This window comes from Patiria miniata, unplaced genomic scaffold (assembly GCF_015706575.1).
Source record: "Patiria miniata isolate m_02_andy unplaced genomic scaffold, ASM1570657v1 HiC_scaffold_9, whole genome shotgun sequence".
Classification (NCBI taxonomy): domain Eukaryota; kingdom Metazoa; phylum Echinodermata; class Asteroidea; order Valvatida; family Asterinidae; genus Patiria; species Patiria miniata.
In genome coordinates, this window is record NW_024037076.1 from 7482875 (window position 1) to 7504846 (window position 21972).

Here is a 21972-nt window from a genome sequence, read left to right on the forward strand (position 1 = left end):
GGGACTTCTGAGAAGAGTCTCTCCTTATATCTTGCCAGCCCAGAGAGCCATAATCTACAAAGCTACGATACGCTCTAAGATGGAGTATGCGAGTACTGCCTGGCTCAGTGCAACACCTACTTCCCTTGCTCAACTTGATTCAATTCAGAACAGAGACAAGCGTATCATCGGACTCTCTAGAGATGAATACCCAGACCATCGTATCCATCCATTGAGTCACCGCAGGGCAGTAGGCACAACAACCCTATTCCATCGTATTTTTTTTCAGGAGGCTCCAGAACTCCTGTGTCAGCTGATGCCAAGCAGGTATATACCAGATCCAAGGCTACGGCAGTCTGTCCGACCACACAACCTGGCAGTGGAGGTACCAAGATCAAACCTGGTCAGCCATCAAAGGTCCTTTTCACTATCTACGGCCAAAATATGGAACTCTCTTCCTGCCCACATACCCACTAACAGGAATCTGGCCAGCTTCAAGAGGGAAGTGAATCACTATCTGGGCGATAAGCCACCAGCAGTCTCTATTAATTAATAATGTTTCTAGCTGTTAAAGGATGCAAATACATGTAGATAAGTGCAAGTACCGATAGCATTCTGAGAATGTTGAGGACCTTTATTTGAATACTGATGCAGAGATGCCAACATTGAATTTCTAAAAAGAGTAGCCAGTGGATTTTTTTTTCTTTGCGAGCGCGAAGCGCGAAGCCTTTTTGGCATGGGGTCCGGGGCCCGCTCAAGGGCCCTGGAAAATTTTGGACTCCAGATGCTCTGTGGTGAAATCTGAGGCATTTCAGGGCCACTTTCCCTGACTTTTTAAATAAAATTTGCTTGTTTTCAGCTTGGAGGCAAGATTTTTGAGGGGTTGTGTCATCAAAAGTGATTTTTTTGTTTACTTCCGAGTGGAACTCGTTACAATACCCTGTGCACAAACCCTATGAGACTGCTCTGAACAGTTTTCTAAGTAAATGCTTCGTTTTTGTCAATGCTAAATTCGACTTTTTGGGACTTGTCATTGCATTGCATGGCTGTACAATGTAGGTCACTATAGCCTAGGGAATAATAATAAGCATTGTCCGCGTATGGAAATCTTCCCAGAGTTTGTTTGAACCCCCATAATCCCCCCAGCATATGGGCCTAAATCGCCGAGCACATTAGGTCAAGGGATACCTGTGATCAGCCACTGCTATGGGTATATTGTGTTCCACCATGAAGTCGACGCAATGCACTTTAGCGTCAATGACGCTGTTATCTTGAGCCGAAGTAAAATACCCGGCAACAGACTTTGTGGACTGGTAAGACTTGTGTTTTGCAGTGTTAATATGCTTAGCCACGTCGTTCTTGCCTGCATGCCTGATGCTGAAGTCGCACTTCCAAAGAACACAGAATGCATGGAAACCATCAAGCTTAGATCGCACGATAATTTACAGGCCACTCAGTTGTGTACTCCCGAAGGTATTTCTGCTCAGAAAGTCTCCTTTTTTTCAGAGGAGTCTCCATTATTCCAGCTTTCCCGGGCTAAGCTTCGATGGCGAATTGATGCAGCTAGCTTCGTTGTAGTACAATGTATACTGTAGTGCACGCATGTGCACAGCTAGCTACATACAGTACGTCGTACCCGTACAGCAGTGCGGCAACTTCGTTCCCGATACGTACGCTCACTATTCTGTATTTTATATATATGCAATGAAAATCACTAGGTACAATCACGCCCCGCATGCGTAAAACTAGACTTGGTTTAAAGTCTGTGATCGTGGGTTTTTCTCCATAACCATATCGTAATGAATCGCGGCAACTACCGATCGATAATTTTTGACCGTGGCCGTCGTGAGCCCACTGTTAAAAAGGTCTAGGAGGAAATCCCCCACTTCCCCTACAGAAGTATTGGGGGGATGAATGGATTGCCGTCTACACCATTTAAAGAAATGGCGTAGTCGGCTATCGTACACCTTTCTGGTTGAGGCTCTGCGGGACTGGGCTGCAATTGTTGCAGCTCGTCGCGAAAGGCCTGCTGAGCAGACGGATCGCGTGACAATACCCAGCATGTCAGGTGAAGATCCCCCGGAGCCTGGTGACTGATTCCCGAGCTGGGCCCTCCTCGGTAGAATTACCGGGCGGTGAACCAAGAGCCGGACGAGCCCCGGGGGAACCACGGCTGGCGGGGCCAGAACGGGGCTATGAGGAGGATTCGGCAATCCTCCTGCTCGATCTTGGTCAGCACTCAAGAAACGAGGGAGATGGGTGGGAAGGCGTAGGCCAGTAGGCCGTACCACCGCACCATCAGTGCATCGGTCTGCCACGCGTTGGGATCTGGGCCCCTCATGCAGTAGATCGGTAGCTGATTGTTCATTCGTGACGCGAATAGGTCCACATGAGGCCGGTCGATTAGTCGGAAGATCGACTGAGCCACCTGTGGGAGCAGTGACCACTCTGTCAGGGCGATCCAGCCTCTGGAGAGAGCGTCAGCTGTGACGTTCTCTTCGCCCGGGATGTGGACTGCCGACAGTGCTATCCCGTGATGTATGCACCAGAGGGTGAGATCCCACGTTAGTGCACACAGACGGCCTGACCGAGTGCCCCCCTGGTGATTGATGTATGCCACCACTGTGGCGTTGTCGCATCGTACCAGGACTGCTTGCCCTCTGACGTCTGACAGGAAATGTTTTAGTGCGTTGGCAACTGCCAGCATTTCCAGGACATTGATGTGGGATGATTGGTGTTCGGGGCCCCACACGCCCGCCACCTGTCGCGGGTGGAGGGTAGGCCCCCAGCCGTACCCTGACCCTGCGTTATGTGGGCCTCGACTAGCCACCAACGAAGGTGGGGGACTAGCCAAGACGTAGTGGGCACCGGATGGTCGATCGGGTGCCAACGGGGTTTGTAGAAAGAAAGCAGGTGAAGTTGAATTGGCCTCATCCTCAACCTGCAAAAAGTCCACCATACTGGCCATAAGGCCCAACAGCCTGAGCCAGATTTATTTTCTCAGTGGCCTTGAGGCGCTTTGCTTCGGCCTCCATGGACTCCTGGAACTTACCAGAAAATAAGTCCGGGCCTGAGAGCGGAAGGTCATCGAGACGCTTACGTGCTCCAGGTGAAGGAAGGAAAAGAGCATCTAGCACATTGGCGCGGCTTGTCGATGTTGCCAAGGTTGACACTTTAGCGAACTGGTCGAGAGCGGAGCATAGGCCGCGATCGAGGCAATGGAGAGCTGCCACCATCATGTCGGCTGGTATCACCGAGTCTTCTTCATACCCCAGGGCCAGGTACTCGGACAGTATTCGCTCTACAGGTAAGTAGAATGATGTACATTATTTTGTACATGCTACGCCCAAATCGTGTATGTTGGCATCTCTGACTTATGGTAGAAGAAATCATTCTGTTGGAGTGATTTCAATACCTTCTTTCTGGCCAGGTGAAATGTTAGAAGGAACAGCCAACTGGGTGGCTCTGAAGTGGCCAGGCAGGGAGAAAGAGTGAGTTCCTCGGACGATGCATGAAGTACACTACATCTGAACTGTGGAATTGTCCGTCTGGACCAGGACAAGCTTGATTAGGACTTTGGATATGAGCAAATGCAAGGCTTTGAGCACTGTCAATAGCTATGGTTGAAGGAATGCAACTGGCTCTCTTTAGTTGACCAAGTGCTTGGTGCTAAAGTTAGGCTTGGAGTTAGGCAGACTGTTAAAGGCTATACTGGATATACATGTACGGTCTGTTATAGCCTATCATCTAAGAACAAGAGCAAATGGATCTATTTTGCTGTAAGAATGAATGCTGTCACAACAACGGTGATGCTTATAAAGACCCAAAGGAACTGTGAAAATCCAAAAGGTCTGTAGCGAAACCCTGTAGGCACGCGGAACTTCACTTCTGATGACCCATGTACATGAATATGGGTACTGTACAACATGTACAAGGACATTAGTATCCCAATGATAGATGGAAGCGGCAAACCAACCTGTCTTCAGAGACTGGAGGGAGGTAGACAGCGTTTCCATCTGAAGTCCTATGCTGTATGTAAAAGTTTGATAATGGGCCGCCATAGGTCAGACTTCTACCGACTGAGAAAATGGGTGAAGTAAACCGAAACCTGATCCAGTTGGAAGTATCCTGATCTAGTTCATTCCCTAAGGAAGGATATCCTTCTCTAAAGCAACAAACGAGTGTATGTTGAGGCAGAAGCTCGTGGTCAGGGAGAACCGTGGTAGATAAGAATTCCAGACAATGCTTCAAAGAAGTGTCTGATGAACTCCTTATGTATGAAGTTACATAAAACCACCTCTGACCGGACTCTGTAGGACAAATACTTGTTCTAAAGACTCCAAGTGCAGTGCAGATATGTCAAAATTCTGCTGTATGCTGAGGATGAAGAAGAACACCAATCTACAAAACTCCTGGCTGAAGAAAAGCTGGTTGGAGACAGACATAGAAGATGTCCATGCATGCTAAGCACAGATAAGGATGAACTTATCTCAAAGTATGGAATCCTGCACCATAGTCTTGCCAATTAACCTGACATTATGCAACCGACTAATGAAAGAAACATTCATTCAAGAATGCCATAAAGCCGGAAATTTGCAACAAGTCCCATGCAATTCCAACAATCTGGACAATAAACAGAATGATAAAATCTCCAATAAACTGCATCACTTAAAAGAGATATCAAGGCAACTTGCAAGGGCACCAGACAAAAGAATGATTCTGTGAAGGCCCGGCAGAGTTGTAACGAGTCACTGATTTTTGTGACTCGAGTCGAGTCGAGTCATTTTAAAGAAGTGACTCGAGTCGAGTCGAGTCATTAGGTCAACAAGGTCGAGTCGAGTCGAGTCGAGTCACAGAGTGTGGTCGAGTCGAGTCGAGTTGAGTCAAGTATTTAGCTCGAGTCAATTCGAGTCACAAATATTTGAACACTAAATTACAATAAAAAGCAACAAACACAAGAGAGAAAGAATACAAGGCACCAGTCTATTACGGAAATCCAAAGACATGCTGTATGGTACCCAACCAACAGTTTCCATTGCTAGCTCACGTCACAGATAAGAAGATGTGAAACTTCGGTCTTATAACTGGTTTGGCTTCGGGTCTAGATTTTGTTGTTCGCTGATCGCTGACAACGTTAAAACCTAATTGCATTATACAAAACTGTTTCTGATTATTTAAAGGTGGGCCCGTCCGTATCCATTTTTGTGTGTGAAATCGGGACATGAATTTAGCCAGCGTTTCACCAAGAACTTCAAAATCGCCCGAAACCAATGATGAAACCACGGATTGAGAAATGCGTTTTAAGTCTGGTTCCGGGTTTAGCATTACATGCTATAGAACCACAAGGTGGGAGTCCGCGACACGGTGTATGTTTGTTGTTTCATTATGGAGGAAGGAAACAGACTGCCGCTGTATATAAACGTACATTATTCGCGAACATTAACGTGACGTGAACAAAAACTGGCAACGCGAACGGCGCAGCGTAAGTCATTGCAAATATTTTTCGCAAGTAAGTTTTGCTTTTATTTTGGGACTCGAGTCTTATTAGCCTTCCTCGAGTCGAGTCGAGTCATTCTGATGAGGGATTCGAGTCGAGTCGAGTCATTTGCTCGCAGTGACTCGAGTCGAGTCGAGTCATTTACCCGTCGGGACTCGAGTCGAGTCGAGTCGCCAAAAAATGTGACTCGAGTCGGACTCGAGTCGGACTCGAGTCGAGTCATTGACTCGAGTCATTACAACTCTGAGGCCCGGAGGCATAGATGGAAGAGTAAGGCAGTAATCCTTGGTCTATTGTAATAATCAACAAACAATCCCAACAGGCTGATGAATATAAACAGGCCAGCTGAGCAAGTTTTTTTAATTGATAGACTATGAAGAAATCTATGAACATGCTCAATAGTGCTAAGTAGAGGACCAAGAGGGTTGAAGCAGATAGGATGGAAAAACTGAAAAGCTTACCCTTAGCCGGTTGAGTGATGCTAATGGAAAGGCTGTCATCATATATTCAGTGAATAAATGGAATTAGAAGATAAAACCCAGAAGGCAATCTCAAACATGGGAGACGACTCCAATGAGTAATATAGAAATCCCAAAGACAATCGAATCGGCCCGAAGTCAATCCTCCGTCCGAGTTCAATTGAAATCGTGAGTTGGAACCACAAAAGAGCTCGGGGGGCGGTCCGCGCGCCGGGTCGATCCCCCAGCGCCGTGGACAGTCGAGCTGCTGGTTAAGTCACTGGAGTAATGTGGAGAAATACCACGACGATGAGCTCCCTGGATGTAAAATCCACGATAGAATGGAAAGGAACCCCAAAATCCTTCAAAGAATTAAGAATGTGGAGAAATCCCACTATGAGTACCCATCGGTAAAATGCAAGGTCGCTTAACTGGTTAGGAAAGTGCGCCCTCTGGCATGTTGGGTAAAACCACGATGAGCACATGTACGTATGGCGACTCCTTGGGATTATTTTTCCATTGTCTTGGGAATTCTTGGGAATTTTCCATTTTGATGCGTGGCCACGCTTCACCATGTGTACACTATGTGTCGATATCGCGTGGCAGTACAGTCCTTTTCAAATTTCAGTTCATATCATTTAATTCTACAGTGTTCCCAATAAAAGTATATCAAACCTTGATGTCTTGTTACATGGAAAGCATTTTTAAAATAATTCATACTATTATTATTATTATTATTAAACCTTATTACTTGTATTCCTAAAAGTCAGAATATAATAGAATACATGTATTTAAATCTACAAAATACATGCAAAAGTCCACTTGGTGCTGAAGGTGATGGAGAAAATGTCAGGGCTTGGAAAGCTTGATCATGGTGTGTACTTGCGTGTAGATGAAGATGGCGGTGGTCGGGTGGTCGCATGAGTGTTAATCTCTTCTGCTGCTTTCATGTGCTCTTGTAGACTGTCGAATGTGCAGGATTTTCCGGGAATCTTGCAGTGACTCTCGCTGGAGAGAAGTGCCTGTTCCTGGGGTATTTCCTACTGTCGAACCCGGGGATTAGAAGTGGCGGAAATATCACGCTTGGAGTGTTGGTTGGAGGTTGATTTCCCGGAAGAGTACGACTTGAGCCAACAGTATTTCTGAATTTTACTATTTTTTGCGGAGTCTGCCATGTTTTTACAAGCACAGCGAGTATGGTTAAATTGTACGTGTTGACGCTACACGTTGCTGAAAAAACTAGGGGGAGTCTTTGTGTCACAGGGCTATTTAAGGGACATGTAGTGGGCACCGATGGTGCACTGCCAAAAATATATTTCTTATTTTGAGAAAAAAAAACTTAAAACAAGTTATTTTTTCTAGGGAGTGACACAAGAAAATATTTCTAAAAGGCCAATTCTTGTTTTAAGAAACTTGTTATTAGATTTTTTTTCTAGTGTTCTTGATTTAGGATAAATAATTTTCTTAACTTTTGTCAAAATAAGAAAAAAAATTCTAAACTTTTCTCAGTTATGTTTCTTATTTTAAAAAAAACTGCAAGAAAATTTTTCTTGTTACAATTTTCTAGGGAGTGACACAAGAAAACCTCTTTCCTTTTCTTGAATCAAGAATATAACCCCTTCATATTGCAAAAAAAAATCTAGTTTTTTTTCTTGTTTCTTACTCAACTTTTGTCAAATTAAGAATATTTTTTTCTAAACTTTTCTCAGTTATGTTTCTTATTTTAAGAAAAACTGCAAGAAAATGTTTCTTGTTACAATTTTCTAGGGAGTGACACAAGAAAACCTCTTTCCTTTTCTTGAATCAAGAATATAACCCCTTCATATTGCAAAAAAAATCTAGTTTTTTTTTCTTGTTTCTTTCTCAACTTTTAAATTTTTTTCTAAAGTTTTCTCAGTATGTTTTTTATTTTAAGAAAAACTGCAAGAAAATTTATATTGCTCAATCCACCTGAAATCAACTTTTCTCAGTTATGTTTCTTATTTTAAGAAAACCTGCAAGGACAATTTTCTTGTTACCATTTTCTAGGATTAGGAATGACACAAGAAAACCTTTTTCCTTTTCTTGAATCAAGACAATTAACTCCTAGCTGGAATTGTAATCTTGGGTGTTTTTTTTGTTTCTGCTGAGGTTTTCTTGGATTCCAAAAGAAAAGACATCATAAATCTTAGTACAAATTAATGAGAATTGTTTTCCTACTACAAGAAAACAACTTCAAGGCAAAGGTATGCATTCATCATAGCAGCAATGGATGCCATGAAGACATTGTGTTAATATTTAACAAATAAAAGTCCTTTGTTTCAGGCTTACCTTTTTTAATCACCCTGTATAGTTTGCTCATTTCAATAATACTATTTTCACCTTACATTACAACTTTATTTAAAAATTTTGTCACTGTCATAACTAGGCCAATATACATTTTTATTGGTGAACTTCAAACCTAGTTTTGAGCATTATTCTCCAAACTTAGATTTGCTTCTCGGGCAGAGCCTAATCGCCAAACTCAGATTCACTTCTAACATGGAGGAATAAGAACATCTAAAAATCAATTGTCATATCAGTGACTGCCACTTTATATGTTACTTTCTATAAAAGAAAAGGAATTGCTATCTCACTCATGCTTAGTGGGTTATGTGTGCAATGTTCAACATGTATTACAGTATGCATACATTTGCAACTACCGATCCGAAACTTACACAACTTTCAATCTTTTCAATCCTTAAACATCTTCAACAATAAAGTTCATACAAATAGCCATCCTTAATCTATGATAATTAAGTTAAAACATGACAATAAAACTAACATTTGTACATATCTCTGGCAGAATAAAAATGATGGAAATGATAAGTGAATGTTCAGGCCTGACAGCTGAAACAATACACTTTTAAATTTCAGTTGGCTACTCCCCCAACAGCGCCCTCTGTTGTTCTGGCCAAAGTCATACAATTTTAATTTCATTCAAGAAAAGTTTTCTTAAAATGAGAAAGTATTTTTTTGTACAATGCATCAACAAAGAACACTTGGCAAGAATAATTTTCTTGAAGTGTAGCATTTTTTGAAGACAAGAATTGTTTTTATTAACAGGAAATATTTTCTTAAAATAAGAAAATAGTTTGCAAATATGAGAAAAACACAGTTCGTAGTTCTTAAACAAATTTCTTATGTAAGAAATTTTCTTAAAATTAGAAAATGTTCTTGTAATGAGAATAATTTTGAGAAAAAAAATCTTAAAAAAAGATACAATTTCTTCAAGTATATTTTATTAAATATTTTAAGAAGTATTTTCTTGCCCATTTTCTTTTTTCTTACAAATTATCTTAAATCTAGAATATTTTTCTAATTTCAAGAAAAGTTTTCTTAAGTAAGAAAATATTTTTGGCAGTGTGAGGTTTGGACGCTATTCTTTTCAGTGAATGTTTGTGCGCATGTGCGCTGATATGCAAATGTAGGTAGACAGAGGTGAGACGTTTTCTGTAATGGAATGATATGTCACGCAGTTATGCAATAAACAAATGGGATGCAAGATGATAACACTCATGTTCATGCATCTTAAGCCGGGAGATCCAGATTGTCCGTGACTTGTTCAGATCAGAGTCAGGTATTTTTTACCCGTGTCCTCAAGAGCCGATTTCAGCAGTTGACCGGTTCCACACTACAGTACATGTGGTTGTGTGAAGTACATTGAAAGCAGGGTACCAGTGTAAGCACACATATGTGTTTAATTGTGCATGATAGTGAATCATTATTTTTTCGGTGGCATGGTGGTCGTCGCGGTAAATAAAATCATGGGCAAGGAACAGAGAATAAAGTAATAAACGCTAGGCTTGCTTTCAAGAACACAATATCCATAGTTTCACAGGAAAAAGACACACATTTGAAGCCAAATACGTAGTGGAATAACATGTATTGTACGTTGAAATCCATGGAGCACGGACCTCTCAAGGTGACATTGTTATTTTTTACATGTAATTTCAAGAGCTTATGTTTTTCATTGAATTTTTTGGGACCCGGTTCGACTTGGAACCTTTTTTGAAAACCGGAACTGGCTCCAGAAAGATTGGATTTGCCCAAACCTATAGCTTACTAATCTTGCTTTGTCTTGTTAATTCAGTTAATAACAGCATAGAGCATCAAATAACCCCCCCCCCCCAAAAAAAAATGTTTTACTGAATATTCGGCAATACAGATAAATTGACTGGAGCAAAATGATACGTTGTTTAAAACTTAAACTCAAGTTTGTACAGAATTTGATACTTGTAATGGCTCTTAGAGTTGGTGTTGTATTATAATCTTTGAAAAGCTGCAGTAATGCTAGATTTGCAATGGTAAACTACATGAATTTTCAATATGGCCAAGGCCTCAGTAATTTATACCAGCAAATGGCACAGTAAGCAAATATACAAACCTCAATATCAGGATGGAGGGCATAGGAAGACAACTCAAGTCGAACCTGGTCATTACCCTACAGGGAAAAACATAAATACTTGACCATTTGTTTTCATTTGTTTTGTTTTTTTCATAAAAAAAAATAACATGTTGCAATTCATTTTATATACCTTTCAAATGTTCCTGTAATATGGATTAACCATACATATTCATTCAGTTTATTGTTAGCAGTTGGCAAAGTTGTGTTAAAGATGAGAAACAGGAACAGTTTTTGTTTTCATTGGCCAGGTAATGCCAGTGTGCTATTCCAACTGTGCATGCGCACAATGAGATCTGACAGTACTCTATTCAAGATAAAACACAGCAGATTTACAGTATGTCCCCCCCAAAAAATGTCCGTCTACATATTTTTGAAATAACAACAAAACCACAAAATAAATTCGATTCGATTCGATCATCATGCCAGCATGAAATTCTACCTCTCGGTTTGCACAAAAAAATTCAAATACCTACATGTACAATACAGAAACTTGAATATACAGTAAACTCCGGCTAAACCGGCACTCTCAGGACCCGAGAATTTGTGACGACTTTTGCGAATGCCAATATATGCTGTAAGTCGTCATTTTGCCGACTTATAAAATGGTCTTTTGCACACATGATTCATTGCACTAATTGGCTTCGATTTACGCTGGATTATGTCCTTAATGCTTGAGTTGAATCCAGCAAATTAATCCTTGAATTGTATCATCACGTTTGGAGTATTGATAGTGGAAACCGGACCATGATACATATTGTACGTGTACAGTAACAAATTAAATGCGTGCGTGGTCCGCCATATACCATGCATGCATTGACTGCAGCAGCAGTCAATCAATAAGACGACCCCAAAATGGACAGAGCGCATGCGTACAGCCTAGAGGGAGTACTGGTATTGATATGCTCACGATGCATATCGCGACGCATGCAGCGATCACGGGCCGTGCGAAACCACTTTTCACTCGACACTTTGCCAACCGCAGTACAGGAAGTTGATGCCAATGCGTGATTTGTTGAATGACGACTTACACAAAGGATTTTGTAATGCTTTTTATGGAAAGGGGACCAAGAGTAACACGACGACTTGAGCAAAATGGCAACTTATAAAAGCCAACTTTAAAAAAAAATCAATGGAAATGCATAACGGACAATCGGGATCTTTAGTCAGACGGCCGACTTGAGCGATTTGACGAGTTGTACAATGTCGGTTTAGCCGGAATTTACTGTATAAACATACATGTACAGTATACACGTTACAACATTCAATGAAAAAGGCAATAAATTAAATAGTAAAAGTGTTTCCCAAAATACAGTAAAACCATCAAAACACACACATGGACCACTACCTAGGGTTAGGGGAAGGTAAGCTGGATGATAAATAGGGATAAATAGCAAGGAGGAAAGGAAAAAAACTCACACACACACACAAAGAAAAGAGTGAGGAAATTAATCAAAACAAAGGGACATGGAAAAAGAAGGGGTTGTATAGGGAAGGAACAATGAAGGGCAAGAGAAGGAGGGGGTGGAGGTGAACGGATAGGGAAAAAATATGAGATAAGAGGGTTAAAGAAAATTAGAAAGAAAATAAAGAGAGGGGAACTGGAAGGGAGGAAATGGCAGGGAAGGCATCTGGAAATAAAGCACTGTGTAATAACAGGCTTACAACTACAATACATGTACATGTTCTTAAAACACATATCTGGTGAAATCATTGTTAAAGCGAGAAACTGCACTTGGTACAAAGGACAGGCGATGACAGTTTGTGTTGGATTTAAGTTGTAGTCTGCCGGACTTGTTAAAAAACTAACAAAGTAAAACTGCAATACATGTACATGTTCTTAAAACACATTATCTGGTGAAATTATTGTTAAAACGAGAAACTGCACTTGGTACAAATGACAGGCAATGACGGTTTGTGTTGGATTTAAATTGTCGTAGTCTGCCGGACTTGTTAAAAACTAACAAAGTATGCAGCGGTTGGGTATTGTCAAGCAGTATAGATTTTAGTTTTTCCAGCACAGCTGCCTCGTAGATTGATCTTTTCTTGGACAGTATTACCAATGATTTTACTGGCTGATTTAGTGATCCTATAAAGTTTATTTAAATTATCCAATGTCAGACCATTTACCCATGCAATACAACAAAACATGATCACAGACTGGATGACACTTTGATAAAACATAGTGATTATCTCCCGGTCGATATTGAATAACCCCAATTTCCTCAGAAAATAAATTCACTGATTAGCCTTAGAACATAATTTTTGAGTGTTGACATTCCAATTCAAGTGATTATCTACTGTATATACGTTCCCAGGTACTTATGGTCGGTAACAATTTCAATATCAACACCATTTATGTTGACAGGCACAATCTCATTTCGGATTTTCCAGAAATCAAAAACAATTTCCTTAATTTTCTGTAAGTTTAGAACCAGGAAGTTTTCCTTACACCATTGCACAAACTTGGCAACTTCATCTCTATACCCAGTCTCATTATCATGACTAATGAATCCTGTTAATGACGTATCATCAGTGTACTTAACCATAGAACACATATCATTGCTACATCTCAAATCACTTGTATAAATTGTGAAAAGAACTGGGGATAAAACACAGCCCTGTGGGGCCCCGGTATTGGTATAGACAGTATCAGACTCAGACTGCATCAGTCTTACTCTCTGTGGCCTATTTGTCAAGAATTCATTAATCCATAAGAACAAGTATGGATTTACATACATCCCTCTCAGTTTGCAGTTTGCCTAACAGAACATGGGGCTGGATCAAGTTAAACGCTGAAGAAAAATCCACAAAAAGGGTCCTAACATATGCCTTGGGCCGATCGAGGTGGCTGTAAGTGCCATGCAACAATTTTAGAATGGCATCTTCGAGGCTACGTCCCGTTCTGTAGGCAAACTGCAGGGGATCGATAAAAGGTTTTGTTTGATTTACAATCAAATCTTTCACAATTCGTTCAAAACACTTCATGACAATGGCAGTTAGAGCCACAGGCCTGTAATCATTAAACATGGTGGGTTTGGATTTTTTGCAACAGGAGGAATAACTGAGGAATTGTAAAAGTGTCCACAGACCACTGAAAAAGGTCCTTGAAGACTGGAGCATGTTCTCTAAAGCAAGATTTCAAAACCTTGCCACTGAGTCTGTCTGGGCCTGCAGATTTGCCAGTCTTCAATCCCTTCAGTGATTTTTCAACATTAACATCAATATTTATTTTCTCATCAGTAGTAACATCATTTTTCAAAGTTTCCCTCAGTTCATGATGAAGACCAGTAAAGTCATTAGTGATGTTAAGCATGTTGTGTGAATGTCGAACTTTTAGTGGGGACGGAGATCTTCACAGGATATGGTCTTTCTAAATGTCCTTCTCTTAGTTTTAGTAGGATCTGACATGTTGTGGAACTATTGGAAATAAACACGTGTGCAGCGCGCGCTGGGGGAAAAAAAAGCAAGTTACCAATAGGATTCTGGGACATGCAGTGTGTGCGTGTGGTGACGCAATCTTCTTTTGTTTTAATATTGTCAGCAGAATTGCTTGTGCATGCACATAAGAAAGGCATATATTTTTGTAGGTATCAAGAGTTGACATAATTTGTTATAATAGAACAGTTGGTTCCACTGAAGTTACATACAGACAACACTTATTATTGTTATACAAATCTTTCTTTATGCAATCTAATGTACATCCTATAGAGCCGGATCCAGACTATGGACCTGCACCCGATTTCACGAAGCGCTGCGACGCGTCGCAACTCAAGTTACGACGTGTAACACGTCGCAACTCGCGACGCGTCGTATCTTCCATTTCACTAAAGTTGCGATGTGTTGAACGCTTCGTAAGTTCCTTGACAACGGCTTAAAACACGTCGCAAGTTACGACGTGTCTAGTGGTCGTCGCAAAATAAGAAGAGTCATTTCTAAGCCAGTTTTATGCCACAAAAATTACATTAACGAGATTATAATACCGAGGCAATGAAAATAGAAAATTCATTGAATAATTATGAATTAGACCGGAATATTAGAGTTGAAATTTCAAAGTAGCTATACAGTCCAATGAGAGCTTGTTTTCCTTCAAAATTGCATCGCACGGCCGCCATTTTGTTTTACGTTTTAACAAATTTCGAGCACAGGCTGCGTCCGAATCAATTGTATAGAGCTAGGTCTAGGTCCATGCCAATTGAAGATACGCGGGGACGGGCTGACAATAGAGGTAGCCGTAGCTCTGGAAGCCCGTTTCGGACACGGCCTGAGATCCGACGACTCTTTGTTGAATATCAGACGACTATTTACTGTACGCTGACTAAAGACATAAAACAGTCACCGAGTTGTGCTATAAATACACCTACGACGCGTCACACTTACGACGTGTTTAGTGAAATGGATCGCAGGACGCGTCGCAGCTGCGACGCATCGTAGAGATACGACGCGTCGCAGCGCTGCGATGCATCGTAAGTTACGAAGAGTTTGATGAAATCGGGTGCTGAGGCGCTAGAGGGAACTTAGATGTTACTTAATGGACAGTATTCTACTTAGGATGTGGGCTGTTCCAAGGAGTGCAATCTTCTGGACTAGGTTGATGTTAATGTTGCCTGGGATACGGTCGATGAATTTATCCAGACCCTTCTTCACTAGTCCTAGAGCTCCGACGACCACCGGTTTTGTTTCTGTTTTCATCCCCAACATCCAGTTAATCTCGATCTCAAGGTCTTTATACTTGGAGAGTTTTTCAGTTACTTTTACAGAGGTGTTTCGTTCAGACGGTATTGAGACGTCTATGAGTATACACCTCTGTTCTTTCTTATCCTTGATGATGATATCAGGTCTGTTGGCTTTCACCTCCCTGTCGGTGTGAATTGGCATGTCCCAGAGGATGGTGACGTCATCATTTTCAGTGACTGTTGTCGGCTGGTGTTTGTACCTCTCCCCTGTCGTCTTAATATTGTAATTGCTGCATATCTTCCAGTGAAGGTATGCTGCTGCTTTATTATGTCGATGTATGTACTCTGTCTTCGCTAGTTCCGGACAACCAGAAACAATGTGATCAACTGTTTCTTCGTATTTACCACAAATCCTGAATTGTAGGTCCACTCCATCCTTGATGATGTGATGGTGAAATGATCTTGTGGCAAGACTCTGATCTTGGGTGGCAATGATTAGGCCCTCCGTCTCTGCTTTCAGTCCAGTATTTCTGAGCCACTGGAATGTCCTCTGTTGGTCTACATCTGCATCTCTCGTCCTTTTGGGATACTTTCCGTGCATTACCTTGTCTTCCCAGGTTTTCAGAAGTTGTTCTTGACCCTTGGTTTTTGCTTTCTGCTTAACTCGTCTGGCGTACATCGTAGATACTTCATTGTCTGATGGGTGGATTTCAGGACAGTCAAGCTCTTTCTTGAATTTTGTCGCATCTTTTTTGATGGAGTAGAGCTTTTTCTCTATTATTATTATTATTATTGTTTTGTGTTGTTGTGTTGTGTTGTGGTGTGGTGGTGTCGTCCTGGTGTCATCGTCGTGTTGTCGTTCATATCAAATCCTTTATGGTCAAAAGGACCCCATGTAAACTGGCCAAAGCGCACAGCCAGATGACCTTGGACACATAGAGATAAGAGCTCCCGGGCTCTGTGTATATACAGTAGCGCTGCCTAGCACGTGTACAATAAACAGACCCTACGCGCTGAGCCATTGAGCAACGGCAAATTTTATTGGAGTTTAGATGTACAATTCTTTAGTAAATGAATACACGCGAGCCTAAACATTAACCCATCACAATAAGGGTTATATTGTTGAAAGGCTGACGAGACGAAGAAAAATGACTCGAGAGATCTAAGCTCCCAGGTGGCGCTATTTAACGTTATGATGATGTTAATGGACCAGTTCTTGGCTGAACGCGTGGTTTACACACAAAACAGGGAGATTTTTGACTTGTTTAACATCAATTCGCGAGTGAAACTCAGTGTTTTATTCAGTTTTTCTTTCATTTTCTGAAAGAGTATATTGTTAGGGTCACACTGTAGTGAGATCTAAGGTATACCCTGTCGAATAATGAAGTGGTGGCGACAGATGTGAAAAAAAGGCCCGTTTTTAATGATTTTTTCGCCGCGTTCTCTCATAGAGGTTGCACATAAAAACCGGCCCGGTGGGTTAGTTCCCCAAAGGAATTCATATGGTCGTCCTTGTCGTCCTTGTCGTCGTCGTTTGTTGTCGGTTGTTGTCGTTGTTATTATTCTTCGCATTCTTCTTCTTCTTCTTCTTCTTCTTCTTCTGGTTTATTAAAGCCACTATTGCAGCCCAAAAGCTGAATTGAAATGGCATTACAATGAAGAACTTTAAAACTAGTAAACATTCAATATAAAAAGCACTTCATAATTAGGAAGAAATAAAAAAGGATTAAATGGATTAAATAAATGTTATAAGAAGAATCTGAGACTGTTGTATCATTCAAATATAAAACACACAAACAAGCAAAAATAACTGGGGATGGTAAGGGGAATTGTAGGGATAGGGAAGGGATTGTAGGGGAAGGGGGAGGGGAGAGATGGGTAGGGGATTGTGGGAGGAAGAAGGGGGCATGGGTAAGGGATTGTAGAGGAGGGGGGTCGAGGTCTTTCACTTACTTCTTTCTTTTCTTAATTTCTTATACACAGGTCAACTGTTTAATAAGTACAACACACACAACTGAGCATTGCTTACGCACTTTTCCTGTTGCACCATGGGAGATGTATTGAGCGCTCTCTTGCTTTGCGCATTCTATCAATCCCTTGGCTATCTGTGGTCGGGCCAGGGCAGTTCCCATTAGGTAGCGGTCCTCATATAGGCAGTTTGCTTGGATGCCAGGCCAGATGTTCTCCACTACAAAAGCTTTGCGAACATCCTGTACTATGTACTGTAAAAAATAAAAAAGGGGGGAAGGGGATTTACAAGTAACATCATCATCATCAAATATCACCTTTCATCACAGGTGACCACAATTTTTTTCCAACGAATAGAACCACCAGCAAGGTTGCCCAGTTGTCTTGGTTGGAGCACATTGTCCTCATTCCCAAGGAGGCCTTGCATACATTTGAGATAACTTGTGGTACTGTTCAACCAAGAAAAAATAATTGAAATAGTGTGCATTTTTTCCTTCTATTGGGGCTCAATCTGACTGAGCTGGTAAGCAGGAAACATTGATTAATAAAATTGTTGTCCTCAGCAAAATTCAGCACCTGATTTCTAGAGGCGCTATGATGCATCGCAACTCGCGACGCATCGTCCAATCCAATGGTTTGAAATATGTCATAAGTTACATGTACGACGTGTCTTTGGGTCGTCGTAACTGCGCACAAACATATCACAGGATTGAAGATGGCGCTCATGCTCTTTGTAGATCGTGAAGCAAGATGGGCATTGAGGAGAGAGCAGGTTTTTAGGGATAGGTGCAATCCTTTGAATAATTTAATGGAGAGCGATCCCGCTGGGCAAGTACCCAATTACTCGCAAGTAGGTTGTGCTACTCGTTGTGCTACTTGTTGTTCTACTCGTCCTGGCACAAGCACAAGTGTCGACTAAAACAAAGTAACAACTTTTCAGTTTCTGTGCCAAACATGTGTTTTGTCTGGATCTTATAATATGGCTAGCAACTAGGAGCTTTTCTTTTTATAATCCAATTCAACAATCTTTTAGGAGGCCTGGACCGCCTGACCGCAGATAATAAAAACTTGCTGTACAATGTATGTGCATCAGGAACCAAACATACATCCAATCATGACGTTCTCTGTTACAAGTTTTTCATTTTCATTGGTTGCACAGCCATAAATGAATCTCTTAAGCAAGAAAAAAATTCTTGAAGAAAGAAAATAATTCTTGTTCTGAGAAATGTCATAAGAAAACCTTATTTTGGAAAGGAAAATTTTCTTAAAATTTTGGATATTTAAAACATTAAGAAATTGTTCTTACATGTGTTACAAAGACACAGTACGCCAAGTGCAACACAGTGTTTACACTCCACACATTTGTTAAATTCCTTTGATACTTTTCTGGTCGGGTGCACCATATGGGTATATAAGTCCGGTGCGGGCAATTGGGCGTTGGTCATTCTTTCTTTTTCTTTTTGGTTGTCATACTGTTATGTTGAGGTTCCGTTTGCTGTGTGCTCTCCTCCAGCCAATGCATGCCCCTGCACTGGTTTTATAATTTATAAGTGTCACCCAATATTATAATGTATCTGTTTTTATTAATTTACTCTTGGTTTATCTTTGTAAATAGTTATATGTGTTATTATATTATAAAACTAAAATCTGGAGAGGCGCCCCCCGAAGTCTGTCTTGCTCACCGTGTGTTTTCTTTGGTTGCAATGCCCCGGCCTGCTCGGCTCGTTACACATGAGTTCTTTTTTTTTTCTTAGTCAATTTCCAATTTCAAGAATATTTTCCTTATTTTAAGACAATTTTTCTTTATTGAGAATATGATTTCAAGCAATACCAAAAGTGATTTTCTTGAGTGGGAAAGTTTTTCTTAGCACAAGAAAACTTTCCTGTTCCAAAAGCACAAGACAATTTTCTTTCTTAAAACAGTGCAATTTCTATATGTTGTTGTAATAAATTAATCAAGAAAATCTGGTTATGGCCAGAAATAGTTTTCTTTACATTTTTAAAATCTTCAACACTAAAAGACAAGAATTCTTGCCAAGTGTTCTTCTTGATGCATTGTCCAATACAAAAAATTATTCTTAATTTTCAGAACGTTTTTCTTAAATAAAAATAAAATGTAATGACTATTGCCATGACAACAGAGCTAGAGGGTGCTGTTGGCAATGCACTCAATTAATAGTGTATTGTTTCAGTTGTCAGGCCCAAACATTCGCTTACCGTTTCCATCATTTAATTCTGCCACAGGTATGATCAAAGTTATCTTTATTGTCATGTTTTAATTTAATTATCATAGATTAGGAATGGCTATTTGTTTGAACTTTATTGTTGAAGATGTTTTAAGGGCTGAAAAGATGTGTGAGTTTCAGATCAGCAGTTGTTTCAAAGTTATGTGTATGTACATGTATAGTACATGTATTGAATTAGCCAGGTTGGACGTCTTCACTGCATTACGACTGACGTCTAGGGTATGAACTTTGCTGCCATAGCGAAAGAAATTGCAACACATTTTTTACATATTTTTACCTGATGGAGGAAGCTGAAATTTCTTTTACATATTCCTTGTGTCCAGAATTGCAAAGATGCTTGGTTTAAAAAAAGTAAATGTGTCCGTGGGTGACGTGTTTACCAAAAATAAATCGCAGATCCACACTTTCGTCGTAAATATTTTCAGTACGCACTTCCCATGTGATGTGAAGTTCCCAATGAAAGCGTGGATCTGCGATTTATTTTCGAAGCAAAAGTTCACTTGAGAGAGTGCTCCACAAGTCCAAACCTAGAAAACAGGACAAACTTCACAAACCACCACAGGGACAGAGACAGGAAAGCACAATATTACCATCCCCTCCGTTTCTGCAGCAATGACTGATTCCCGCCACGGCGCGCACTTAAAGGGCCAAAGAACTTAAAAGAAGGCATGATGAGAATGCAGTAACCAGTCTATGCATATGGCAGCAGTGCACTGCAGTTGCAGGTCAGATAAGACATCATAAAAATGCCAAGAAAACACCGATGGAGAAAGAAGATTTTTGCAAGTTAATTCACAGAACTTGACCACTCTTGTCTGTGTATGTATTTACTGTGTTCGTGAATTTATTTCGAGGTTGAACTGCTCGTACTTGGAGTGATACAATGCAGCGTGTTTCCCTGAAATGTCCTAATGTAGCAAAAGGATCTTCACCTGCCACACTAGCACATCACGCACGCTTACGACGCGATATACACGACCTGAATTTTCCAGTATTTCTGAGAATAATCAACCACAAACACTTCTTGTGGCCATTTTTATGTATAGCTTTCGTAGTGCAATGGAAATAGTTCAGGCTGAAGTTCGCGTATAATTGACATAATTTAATACCCCATTCAATGAGCACAACAAAAATTGGCAAAAACAAATTTCCGACCTACATGTACATGTACCTACCCTGTTTTTGAAAGGCATGTAATCGGAAGCAGAAATATATAGCAATTAGTAGGCCTCTATCACCATATCTACGGGTACGAGGTAAAAAATAATGCCCGTGGGAAAATGAAAATGACGTATTGTTTTTACCAAAATGACCCTGACCTTCACCTAAATCACGTGATTTTGACCTCCAGTTATTTTAAAAACCTCAACAATTGATTCAACAGCCCAAAAATCCATAATTTTGACACCAAGATCATCAAAATTGGCTCATTAGTTACCAACATATGAAACTTAGTGTTTTAATTATTCGCACGGCAGCCATCTTGGTAATTTGCAAATAAGGGCATCATGGGACTTTTTTCGCGAATAACATCAAAATTCTTTAATCAGATGGTCTAGGGATTCTAAAAATCATCTTGGAATGTTGTTTTAGGGGGGGGGGGGGTGCATGGGAACCCATTTCTCCTGCCGTACTATTGGTTCAACCCTGGCCAAATAGCTTTTAAGTGGATGTTAGTATTTTTGCATTCTTCGCTACTCCAACGCATGCGATGCAATACTTTTATAAAATCATGACCAAGCTTTTAAGTGGATGTTAGTATTTTTGCATTCTTCGCTACTTCAACGCATGCGATGCAATACTTGTATGAAATCATGACCAAGCTTCAAGCGTTTGATATTTCTACGTGATAGACGCCTTCACTAATACATAATTATTCACATCAATAACCGTATCTCAGGGATGCAACATGCTCAATTCAAAAAAAAAAATTATTGCAGTGTACTGGTATGTGGCATCACGATGACGTCATCAATATGCAATTTTTTTACAACGCATATTATAAAGGATGGTCTTATCTTCATGGTCTGATCTTCATGCTCATCAGGCATTAATTTTGAAACACTGACCTTCCAATCATTTAGTCCAAAATCTGGAGAACAAAAACAACAGCGAATAATTAATGAAACTGAGTTCAAAAGGTACAAAGCATAACCTCATTAAAAGAAAACCCATAATGCGGAAAAGCCCTATGTTCTGTTGCAAACAGACAGAGATCTCTATTTTTTTTTTCTTTCCTTGTATCCCTAGAAATATACATTTTCCTTCTTCAAGTTTTTTTTTTTTACTGCAACCTTTTTTTTTCAGTAAGTGCAGCAATTTCTAATGAACTTGTTGGCATTGGAGGACTTTTGGGGGTAAGGTAGTATGGTTGAAAAACCATTGGCTTTACAGCTGACACTTGCATGACTTGATTTTTGTAACATAAAAAGTCTTGCCTTGAATACAACGGAACTTGAACTTATAAAGCCTGTTCATAGTCCAGTAAGAATTGACGAGGACCCTGAAATATTACTTAAATTAACAGCAAATTTAGGGGGTGGGGGAAATGTGTATATTGGGACCCCAGCTATCTCCCAAAACAATTACACTGAAATCCTTGGGAAATGGAGAAATATGTTAATTACGGTACAAAACAAAAGGGTTGCAATATGGAAAGGCATGTATTTCTGACACCTAAGTGAAAACGATGTCCGCCCGATAGTCCGTTGCATTGTTGACTGCT

At 40.5% G+C, this 21972-nt stretch overlaps 1 protein-coding gene across 1 annotated transcript in view; it reads right to left on the reverse strand.

Annotated features, from left to right (window-relative positions):
- Positions 1-19227, reverse strand: part of LOC119720388 (argininosuccinate synthase-like) — a 130558-nt gene extending 111331 nt beyond the window's left edge. The window contains exons 1-3 of the mRNA XM_038190051.1: positions 19219-19227; positions 17067-17255; positions 10340-10396 (exon numbers count right to left, since the gene is read on the reverse strand). Of these exons, the coding sequence (XP_038045979.1) occupies positions 10340-10396; positions 17067-17255; positions 19219-19227 (255 nt within the window). The remainder of the gene's footprint in view (positions 1-10339; positions 10397-17066; positions 17256-19218) is intronic.
- Positions 19228-21972: the final 2745 nt, after the last annotated feature.